General features: G+C 38.6%; 2 protein-coding genes and 1 long non-coding RNA gene across 5 annotated transcripts in view; 2 read left to right on the top strand and 1 right to left on the bottom strand.

The window, feature by feature from the left end:
- ZBTB24 (zinc finger and BTB domain containing 24) overlaps nt 1–7,363 on the top strand; it is a 14,798-nt gene extending 7,435 nt beyond the window's left edge. For both annotated transcript variants that reach the window (XM_072408750.1, XM_072408748.1), the window contains 2 exons: nt 3,209–3,290; nt 5,012–7,363. In XM_072408750.1, coding sequence (XP_072264851.1) covers nt 3,209–3,290; nt 5,012–5,807 — 878 coding nt within the window. In that variant the 3' untranslated portion in view covers nt 5,808–7,363. The remainder of the gene's footprint in view (nt 1–3,208; nt 3,291–5,011) is intronic.
- A 1,883-nt stretch (nt 7,364–9,246) lies between these two features.
- The window catches only part of LOC140328863 (uncharacterized), a 4,458-nt gene continuing 1,822 nt past the window's right edge, over nt 9,247–11,882 (bottom strand). Inside the window, exons 2-3 of the long non-coding RNA XR_011920362.1 lie at nt 11,239–11,341; nt 9,247–10,498 (exon numbers count right to left, since the gene is read on the bottom strand). This is a non-coding gene — a long non-coding RNA (uncharacterized lncRNA). The remainder of the gene's footprint in view (nt 10,499–11,238; nt 11,342–11,882) is intronic.
- PPIL6 (peptidylprolyl isomerase like 6) overlaps nt 10,419–11,882 on the top strand; it is an 11,859-nt gene continuing 10,395 nt past the window's right edge. Inside the window, exons 1-2 of one of the 2 annotated variants that reach the window (XM_072408751.1) lie at nt 10,419–10,506; nt 11,264–11,359. In XM_072408751.1, the coding sequence (XP_072264852.1) occupies nt 10,426–10,506; nt 11,264–11,359 (177 nt within the window). In that variant the 5' untranslated portion in view covers nt 10,419–10,425. The remainder of the gene's footprint in view (nt 10,507–11,263; nt 11,360–11,882) is intronic. The other variant, XM_072408752.1, reaches the window with a different exon arrangement.

Here is an 11,882-nt window from a genome sequence, read left to right as displayed (position 1 = left end):
AAATAAAAACCCTTCATCCAGAATGGTGTGATATGAAGCAATATGCACAATGAACAGTCTAACAATTTTAGATTCTTTTGATTCAACCCGTTTCGCAGATATTTACGTCCGCTTCATCAGGAATCAGTTCTATAAGATCTATAATATCAAAACAGACCATGTCCAGATAGAAAAGCATATTGTTCAATTCACATTAACAATTGTATATACATTTCATATTAATAATCAATTTTCACAATAAACACAGTTGGCATATTACCTTAAATCCAAAATGGACAGTATGTCCTTGCAAACAAACACCTTCAATTGCTGCATCATACACAGAGTCAGAGGGTAGACGGGATAGAATACAAGTTTGAAGTAGCAGAGTAATGTTAGCAGGCTCCAAAGGGTAAAAATCCCCTAGGTTGAAATGACATTGGTTGATTGAATAGGTATCTTGATCACTCAATGCAAAATCAAACTAATGTCTCTGATCAAGGCAATAATTTATTAAGTAAAGATTAGACAGTTATGTCAATTAGAATATATCATAACACTGTATTATTACTATTGGAAAGGATAAGGGTATATCTCACTTTATCACAGTGCTACATACCATTATGGCATTTCAATAAAAGACTTGTATCAGTATTCCTTAGCAATGTAATTACCGTATTTTTTGCCGTATAAGACGCACTTTTTCTTCGCCAAAACTGGGGGGGAAAGTTAGTGCGTCCTATACGACAAAGGTGTGATAAAATAATTAAAATAATATACTCNATTGCAACATAATACAACAAAATAAAAACCCTTCATCCAGAATGGTGTGATATGAAGCAATATGCACAATGAACAGTCTAACAATTTTAGATTCTTTTGATTCAACCCGTTTCGTAGATATTTACGTCCGCTTCATCAGGAATCAGTTCTATAAGATCTATAATATCAAAACAGACCATGTTCAGATAGAAAAGCATATTGTTCAATTCACATTAACAATTGTATATACATTTCATATTAGTAATCAATTTTCACAATAAACACTGTTCGCATATTACCCTAAATCCAAAATGGACAGTATGTCCTTGCAAACAAACAGGTCTTCAATTACTGCATCATACACAGAGTCAGAGGGTAGACGGGACAGAATACAAGTTTGAAGTAGCAGAGTAATGTTAGCAGGCTCCAAAGGGTAAAAATCCCCTAGGCTGAAATGACATTGGTTGATTGAATAGGTCACTTGATCACTCAATGCAAAATCAAACTAATGTCTCTGATCAAGGCAATAATTTATTAAGTAAAGAGTAGACAGTTATGCCAATTAGAATATATCATAACACTGTATTATTACTATTGGAAAGTATAAGGGTATATCCTACTTTATCACAGTGCTACATACCATTATGGTATTTCAATAAAAGACTTGTATCAGTATTCCTTAGCAATGTAATTACATTATTAAACAGTCTCTATACCTTGCTCAACACACATATTTTAAAAGGGCTTACCAAACTGAGAAAAAGACACAGGCATAACAGAAAATCACAGACAATTTTCCAATCAAAAAGAGTTTGCAAGATGTTCACACTGCTTAGAAGTGTGCCTGCTGTCTTCAAAAGTAAAATCTGAAACCACCAATCTCCCTGCCCCATATGTAGAGCAGTTGATTAATCACGTGAGCTCTGTATTTCCACCTCTCCTGAAGCACAGTGCAAGGAGATACGGAAGGGATCTTCCTCCCCCTCTGCATAACAATTGCTGAGGGGGGATTTACCAGCCCACTACTTCCGTGCAGAGCGATAGATAGATGAGAGGGGACGGATAACAAAAGTGTCCCCGCATACTCCAGAACCGGAAATGGAGGATAACATGAATGAATTCACAGGTGACATGAGACCAGCATGGCATGGGATTTTCACCCTTTGGAGCCTGCTACTTCAAACTTGTATTCTGTCCCGCCTACCCTCTAACACTGTGTATAATGCAGCAATTGAAGAGGTGTTTGTATGCAAGGACATAATAATCTTTCAGAATCTTTTTTTTCTAGATTTTCTTCCTTTAAAATTGGGTGCGTCTTATATTCCGGAGCGTCTTATACGGCGAAAAATACGGTACATTAATAAACAGTCTCTATACCTTGCTCAACACACATATTTTAAAAGGGCTTACCAAACTGAGAAAAAGACATAGGCATAACAGAAAATCACAGACAATTTTCCAATCAAAAAGAGTTTGCAAGATGTTCACACTGCTTAGAAGTGTGCCTGCTGTCTTCAAAGGTAAAATCTAAAACCACCAATCTCCCTGCCCCATATGTGGAGCAGTTGATTAATCACGTGAGCTCTGTATTTCCACCTCTCCTAAAGCACAGTGCAAGGAGATACGGAAGGGATCTTCCTCCCCCTCTGCATAACAATTGCTGAGGGGGGATTTACCCGCCCACTACTTCCGTGCAGAGCGATAGATAGATGAGTGGGGACGGATAACAAAAGTGTCCCCGCATACTCCAGAACCGGAAATGGAGGATAACATGAATGAATTCACAGGTGACATGAGACCAGCATGGCATGGGATTTTCACCCTTTGGAGCCTGCTACTTCAAACTTGTATTCTGTCCCGCCTACCCTCTAACACTGTGTATAATGCAGCAATTGAAGAGGTGTTTGTATGCAAGGACATAGTGTCCATTTTGGATTTAAGGTATTATGCAAACTGTGTTTATTGTGAAAAATGATTACTAATCTGAAATGTACATACAATTGTTATGTGAAATGTGAATTCAACAATATGCTTTTCTGTCTGGACATGGTCTGTTTTGATATTTTTAGATCCTTAAACTGATTCCTGATGAAGCGGACGTCAATATCTGCGAAACGGGTCGAAACAAAAGAATCTAAAATTTGGGGTTACTCTGAAAATTATATTGATATTATTGACTAAATTGATTAGACATTTTTTATTTCCATAGTCCAGCTTTCAGTGAAAGCTACTTTTAAAAATCATTGTGGTTTCCGTTCTATTCTGGTGATCTTTTTCTGTTTGATTTATATTAAACTATTTGTCTTATTCTAATTCTCTCTTGGGATTATGCTGAACTTCCAAAAAACAAAAAAGGTGTCAAAAGCACTTGTCTGTTATAAGAGTTTTAAAGTGCTTGTATACACAATAGTTAAGGAAGAGGCTGGTTTATGTATTTGTAATGAATGATCTGAATGTTTTTCCTTAGGTGAGAGGCCATATACATGTGAGATCTGTGGAAAGTCTTTCACTGCTAAAACCTCTTTGCAGACACATATTAGAATTCACAGGTATGTGAGCTCATTTTTACCCAATATTTTATATATATATTTATTTAATTTTTATTATAAAATGGTTCTGAATACACTAAATAAATACACTAAAAGAGCAGTTGTAGGAATGCCTAATTATATCTAACCACCAATTCCTACAGGTGGCTACATTCACAAGATTTCCATCAAGATCAACATTTTTTTTTCATATTTAACAAGCCGATATAACAACACTTATAGTATACCATATACTTATAGTACACCAATAGTATGCTTAACCCCCCCAGCATTCTAATTCTGTACGTATTTTCATGCAAAAAGAGTTACATTTTTTTGCATTGAAATTTATTTTACATTGTAGGCTTATAATTCTTATGTCCAAAATTTATTAAATTTAATAATTTAAAAAAATAGTGAAACATGTAATATAACTTATATATATATATATATATATATATATATTTCTTTGTATTGGACTCAATACAGTTATTTTGTATTGAATCCAATACAAAACTATTTGAATTTCCCGCCACGGCTCCTGCAGGAACTGACGCATGCACCGACGTCACTGTGAAACCCCGGAGAATGTCTCTGCACACGCCGGGAGAAGATCAAAAAAGGAGGACGCCGTTGCAGGACCTGCAGGGACAAGAAGGACGCCGGGGGACGCCAAAGAAACAAGGTAAGTGGGTTTTTTATTGTTTTTTAGCGACCCAGAGTTTGACTCAGGATTACCTATTTTTGCATGGAAAATCCATGCACACTCGGGATTACAGCTTCGGGAGTTAATAGACCAAAAGGGAACAAGTATTAAAAATTACCATTTCCATTTACTTTAAAGCAATTGTTTTAAATGATTGATTATTTATTATTATATGTACGGCCAACTTTAGGGAATCTCCTATTGGGACTATGCAGTGTTTGCAGCAAGAAATGTTTTATTCTTCAGATTTTATTACTAGGTCCCAAAAGTGAAATCTAGTCCTAAAGTTTGGATTTGACTGGGTGAAACAGGAAATTTTTTAATGCCTTTACCTACCTAAGTATTTATTAATACTATTTAATTTGCAATCATTCTTAAGAATTCTATACATAATAAAGCCAAAAATAGGTAGACATTCTTCCAGATTATTGAATTTAAATAGCAACACTATATTAGTGGCCATGGTTTTGGAATGGGATGACCAACATGCTGTCATGGGTATAATAGTCAGGTGTACAGAACTTTTAGCCATACAGTTAATCATGGAATTGGGTTTTACTGTTTGACTTGGTTCCTGTATTTTTCATAGTTGCTAATGTAATTAAAAATAAACTCCAGTTGGTGGTGGTATTGACTCTGAATTCCTGATATGCGGCTGAAGGGTTGGGAAGGGATAAATAGTGTATGCTATGGTAAGCTGTACCCTTAACCCTAATGCTGTGCCACAACAGGCGTTTTAGAGCTGTTAAAACAACTATCCTTATGCATGGTACCACATGCTGGTACCATAATAAATATTTTAGAATGGAAAGGCAGTATTATTTACGTATTTCTCATGACAGGTTTCTCTTTAAATGATCACATATGGAGTATGTAGATTTATGGAAGATTGGTCTTAGGAGGGTGTGTATGAGACAAATTTCATGAATCTGTATTATGAGTCAAAAACATTTTAATATGGTAGATTAATAACTTTACTGTTAAACTTGGTGATCCCTAATTTCATTATTCTTTATATGTACATTCATTTTTTCAGGGGAGAAAAGCCTCATTGTTGCAACATTTGTGGAAAGGCCTTTACAGATGCCAGTGCCAAAAGAAGACATGTTGTTTTGCACACGGGAAAGAAGCCATTCTCCTGTCCACAGTGCGACTTTCAGTTTTCCCGCATGGACAATTTGAAGACACACATTAAAACTCACAATAAAGTAAAGCAGACACAGGACACTACAACCACTGCAAGCTCTGATGAGACAAGGACCATACTTCAGTTGCAGCAATACCAGCTAGCAGCTTCTACTGGACAGGAAATCCAGTTATTGGTCACAGACAGTGTCCACAACCTGAACTTCATGTCAGGTCATGCCCCAGGTATTAGTATTGTGACAACAGATGAACCACATACTATTACAGACCAAACCACGAACCTTGCCCTGATCACTCATCAACCCCAACCGTTGCATGGTTTGTCCATCTCGCAGCAGCAGCAACAAGTGCAGTCTATCCAGAACATTGAGTTAATGGAAAGCAGGGTCCAAACTGTGCTGCAAGAACCAATGCATGTCATCACCCTCTCAAAGGAAACATTGGACCAACTGCAAGGACGAACACATGAAATTCACTTGGCTCACAGCGATCGGCAAACAACGCTAACTCAGGTGCAAGCACATCCATCTCAGAGTATTTTGAGCCAAAGTGTCAGAGTCTCTGACCACATTCAACAGACTATAAATGTGAACCCTCAGATCCCAGCACAGACTTTTCAGATACAGGGTGATGCTGTTTCTTTTATAAATACAACTTTGGACACAACAAACTCAACATCTGTATGATAAAAGTTTTGTATATTTTTGTTTTTAAGTTGCTTTTATTTTTGTGAAAGATAAAACAAGACTGTGAATTTACACTTTGGTTTGAATATAGATGACCTGGCCACCGTTAATTATGTGGGGTTCTTAAAACCAGAATGGTGTTAATCTATGTTGAGGTGTTAAACTCCGTACTGTGTATTACAAATGCTATTTATTTACCAAGTATTGGCACCACTTCAGTAGTTTATGCTGGGTGGGAAGGGAAATTGTAGGTGGTTGGCGGCTCCTGTATTGTGACCCAACTCTTCAGTAACCACCCAAAAACAGCGGGGTGGTTTACTGAAAAGTGCTGGGTGTGCGCCCAGCTAAAAGGAAATACTTGAGCAGAAGTTGAGGTTATATACAGTCTAAGCCTAACATCAGAGAGGCTGCACAGAGACAAGAAGATTGATTTCAAGTCTTGCAAAACTTCAGTTTCATTCAAATATGGAGGCTGCCATTTCTGGCTTTTGAAAATGCTAGTTGTCTCTGGCTTTATTAATGTCAGAGTTACTGAATGGGAAAACACATGCAGCTAGTTCAGTTGCTAAATAGTCCATATTTGTACTAGTGCCACGCAGCTTGCAGGTATGGAAAAAAAAAAATATGACAACCTGGATACTTTCTAAGTACTGCTTTTCTTGAGCTTCCTTTTTTCTTTGTGAAACTTTATTCCATGGTGCCAAACCTTCTGACATATCCAATAACACATTTGGCATTATGCAAAGTGTGGTATAATTTATAAGAATTTATAGTTCCTTGTAACTTCAGTATTACCAAACTATTAATGGATGCTAAAAGTAACTTGACATCATTAACCTTTACTGGCTGTTTTCACTTAATTGGACAGTTTTTCCTGTGTCCTGTGATGGCAAAATAGCTAGTGCTACAGCACATGCTGGGGGACAAATTATTTCACATACCTGAAAGTGTTGGATAACAGAAGCAGTGGTGGCTGTACCACAAAGCAAAAACTGCAATTGCTGCCTTCCTAACAATACTTCTAATTTACCCAATTCAGGCAATGGAGGATCTTCCGGAAGGGTTTTGGGCTTGCCTTCCGATTGCCTTGCCTTGCCTTTTCGATTTTAGGTACTGATTGTGTGGTAGAAGATTATTTGCCATTCCCTCTAGGCCTCTGGGGGATAAAGTTTGTGAAAGGATGCTTGAGGTTCCAGGTGTTTGGGAGAGAGAAGGGACACATCCCTAGACTCCAAGGCCAGGGAAACCAAACCACATAACAGGCAGAGGTCCAAAAATTTAACACACTCTGCATAAATCCCCAAGCCTTCTAATCCTGGTACTTGGACACATTATTAAAGTGTAAGTAATCACATGGGTAGGTATGGGTTAGACTGTTAAGGTGGTTTTGTTTCCCCACTGGAGAGGTTCGGACTTTGTCCTGGCGATCGTGTGAGTGAGGAAAAATGCAATGTTTTGAGTTTTAAGCAATCTATATAATAGGTATAGAAAAGTCCTATAATGGGAACACTATGTCTAGAGACAACTCTCTGAAATAAAATTTACTTTAGGGAAGCTTTCTCCTTTATTCTGTTTTCTTAGGAACATAAAGTAGAGTAAAATCTCCCTAGTAGTGTAGGGGACAGCAAATATTGATCTGAAAGGGCTTTCAGGTTTTTGGCTGGACTCAGATGGTAAAACATTTAGGTTAACTGAAGGCCACATCCAAAATGTAGGTAGGTTTTTAAATAAGAGTCTTCCGGTTGGATCCTGTGGATGTAGACATGTGGTTCTGCCTAGCAACAGCCTCAAGGAGGTTTAGGAGGCCTATAACAGCCACTGGGTGCTTGAAAAACAGGAATATCTGGCTAGTATGACTGACAAAAGCAAAGTGCCCACAACATGGCATACAAAAGCATATAAACAATATTGATCTATAGGGACCCCCTAGTGGTCAGGCTGGGAAGTAAGGAGCAGCCTCTTATTCTGGATAAAGAATATTTAACTATTTTGGCTCCATTGGTTTGTCCTAATGTGCTGGTGCGAAATCAGAATTCTATGCCTGTGCAGCTCATTCATGTGCAGTGGGGCCTTAAAAACATCCAGTCCCGGACTGATTTCTGACACTTCTAGTGTCCTGGTGAAAAATCTAATTTCCGTGCCTGCTCAGAAAACAGGTTCTATTGCACACAAGTGGAAATTTGAGTTTAGGCCTGGCACAGTAGGGCTGTCAGAAACTCTGATGCTAGTGCACACGCTTAAAATCAGAATTTGGGTCCCAATACACATGTGCCAAACTTCCTGTGAAATTATACATTCAAACTGTTTTTTACTGGTGTACATAAAGATGATAATACCATATGAAATGACTGGCATACTGTGCAGTAAAAATTAAATCTGAACATCACAGACATTCAAACATATAATATTGTCCTCTTTGTAATAGAGGGAGGCATGTATGAGCAGCTCAGCCTCTTTGAAATTTCCCCTGTGTGATAAACAGATAAGACAGATTATTGCAGAAGGGACATCACCTGTTCTTTTCTACCCTAACCACCTGCCTGATTCTGTATTTTAATAAGTGGGACTTTAGTTCCACTTTAAGATACCACCCTTCCCTCTGTTTCCATTAATGGTGTCTGACTCCTCATGGCTTCCTGCATGAATGTGCTGGTAGATATCTACTTGCTTGCAGGTCAATCTGTATGAGTGTTAACTTGACACCTAATATTGTCCAGAGCCACACTGCTGATGTACAGATTTCTTGTTGTCTGTGAATTGCAGTAAATACATCTAATTGCAATCTCAACCATGGTCGTTTTTTTATAGTAACAAGACACTACAGTACAAAAAGTGAAAAAAGCCCCTCTTTTTGTACTATAGAGCTAAAGCCGTGCCCCAAAGGTCAGTATATAAATTGATTTTTTGAACGAGAGAGTTCCAAAATGGGACTTTCAAGGGCTAGTATACAGGTAAAACCAATAATTTTCATTCAATGCATTTAACAGCACTTAGGCTGCTTCTGCAGGAATGAGAGTAATTGGAAAGAGTGAACAGATAATAAAATATATAAACATGTGAACAGATGTTTAGCAATAAACATGGATAACAAAGGTAATACATGCATAGTTCACGTCAAACACAGACCATTGAAAAGGCACTACAGTAGTGACCTAGGAGAAGAAACCACAAGGCCCACTGTGGTCTGGTTATCCAATACACCCCAAAAATGTAGGACACCCTGAGAGAGAGCTGAGATTCTCCACCACAAACTAAATAGTTTATGTGGGGCCTATTCTGGCTGCAGTTGGGGTAAGCGTGGCTATTACATATTTTGTGTTTGTAAAGACCTACCAGAACTGTAAGGTGGTGGTGTTACCTAAACCACAACTGGTATTTCCATTATAATTCTTACCTTGAGCTCTACTATCTAAGATCAATGGCCTTGTTAATGAGCAATTAAGGTATGTTCATAAATTATGTGACCTGTAGGTTACCTCCTTCCAAGCTTTATCAACCTACTCCAAGCTTCTTTTTCATCCATACTGACTTGCATAAACAGAGACGTTTTGGCAGAAATAAAAGCCCAATAACACAGGCCACTTGTAGTCTTTGGCTTATTTCTTTGTGCCTGCCCTACTGCTTTTTTATTGTACCTGCCCTACTGCTGGTTGAATTTTAAGACTCACTGAACATTTCACTGGGTGGCAATTTGACCAAGGATGGCAGATCTGCAAAGAATCTTTAGCCACCATATGTTAGCCACAAGTATCTCCCACTTGCAGCTACATTTTTTGTTTCCTACACCTCCCCATTCAATCAGGGTTCAAGGAAGGGAGGAGGACAGTTATATGAGACAGGACAGCACATTTCTATGGGCAGAATTTTTATGTTGTAATGATGAAATAGTGATGACATTTTTGGTGGTTTTGCTACAAGAGTCCCCCATGTACAACTACGTGTTTGGCTTCCTACACCTCCCCATAACAGAAAAATTGGGGTTCAAGATAGAAAAGTGAACAATTATGTGGCATAGGGCAGTGTGTTTTAATAGGCAGATTTTATGTTGTAAAGATCCCATAGTGATGAAATTTTAGGAGGTGCTACCCACAAGTGTCCCCCACTTGCACCTACATTTTTGGCTTCCTACACCTTACCATTCCATAAAACTGGGGTTAAAAAAAGGAAATAAGACAGGGTAACATAGTTTGACAAAGTTCTGTGACAGGTAAGTATACATTTTGGGTGCCCACCCCAATGCTCCTTGCCCCGGGGTCCCTAATTTGCATTGTGCTTTAAAGCTCCTGGGGAACTTTTGAAACAGCACCTTAAAGTTTTATTTTTACGTAAGTTTTTAACTTGCACACACCCCCACACCCCCTTCCTTAAAAAACTGTTTAAAATTATGGGGCGGAAATGTGTGTTACTCATAACTATGGGGGGTCCCCCGTGCACCCTGACAACTTCGAACTGTTAGAACTGTTAGGAAATACGGGCGTTTGATCACAGTGATCTACCAGGCTTTGTGCAGGATTCCAGAGACAGGTCACTATGCACTATGGCCGAGATTTCCCTGTGACGTCACAGCTTGTCATGTAACCATAGTGACCGGGAGACGCTGACACAGCCTCTGCACACCATGGCCTCGGATCGGCTGCAGCTGGAGGTTGTGGGGCTCCTCAGTGACCCCCCATTCCACATCGCCAAATGTGCTGCGGAGGTAAGACAGATCGTACGATCAGGGAGATGGTATCAGTAGTAAATCGCTGTCCATGCATTAGATGAGACCTAGAACTCATTTCTACAGTATAGCGTTTCCTTCCATTTGTCTATAATATCATATTATACATGATTTCTGTGTGCTATAAATGGCAAATATCTGCAGATTGGTATAGATTTGTAATTCCAATTATAACCTTTCCCTTATATTATTAACGATCACATAGGTCATACAGCATGCAGAAATCATTCCCAGATCCTTACTGTGTGTTCTATGTGTTCTCATAAATTGCACCAACACAGAGCCATGCATATCACTTCATCACTAAATCATCTCATTAAATAGGACAAAGCTAAGAGCTTTATGAACACTTGCTGATCCTGCCATTATTGTGCCTGGTTGGGACTACACGTGATTGGCACAGCTTGGCACCAGGGCATTGATGGGCATGAAGACTCCTTGGCACAAAGGGTGCCAGGTTGGTAGGAGACAAACACATGCAAAGATCTTTCCATGAGATTCAGCCTGAGTTGTCTGCCAATATGGGCTCTAACTGTAAAATAGGGAATCTAACATTCCCTCATTTATTCCCGGGTGGGAATCAGTTACTGGTATTGAAATACAATGACCTGGAAGATTCCCACCCGGGTATGTTTGAGGGAACGGCCGCTTTATAAATAAAGCCCATTGTGTTTTATGGAATTTAATGTTATAAACGTCTTTATCACTCACCTGTGTGAAAACACTACATTGCCAGGTGCTGAAACGTTCATTTGATAGCAAATTCGAAGAACCAATCATCAAGCCACTGCTGGAGTACGCCTGGCACGAATACCTACAAGAGAAGAAAAAGGTACCACTTTATGTATTCCTCTGACCTCTAAATAATGAATACAAATAGATTTCTATGGAAGAGATAACACCCCATCATAGAAGGCACTAGCAGGGAGAGGGGTGGCAGTAAGGTTCAATGCCCCCTGTAAATCATGTACTCCGGTTTATAATAACATTAATGAAAGGAGCTTTAACCCCTTCAGATCTGTGTGTGTGTTTCTGTTTAATTCCAGGCTTGTTTCTCTGCACTCTCATCTGATCTGTTTGTTTTATTTCTGTTTTTATTGTAAGCAGTAGCATAAAATATTTCATTAAATTTGTGAGTATTTTTGGTATTGGAGGGTGTGAATTATTGGAGCCACTCATACAAGTCCTGAAGACCTAAATGTACTCTATACTTACTGTATACATTTACAGGGGGCAAAACTTGAATAATGCCCCCATCTATGCCAGATCTGCATGGACTTTATTGTCCAGATAAGTTGCCTGATTGAGGCATTTTTAGATTAGTATACTATCTATTATTATTATTATTATTATTA

Source organism: Pyxicephalus adspersus, chromosome 4, assembly GCF_032062135.1.
Source record: "Pyxicephalus adspersus chromosome 4, UCB_Pads_2.0, whole genome shotgun sequence".
Classification (NCBI taxonomy): Eukaryota; Metazoa; Chordata; class Amphibia; order Anura; family Pyxicephalidae; genus Pyxicephalus; species Pyxicephalus adspersus.
This window is presented reverse-complemented; position numbering and strand designations above follow the sequence as displayed.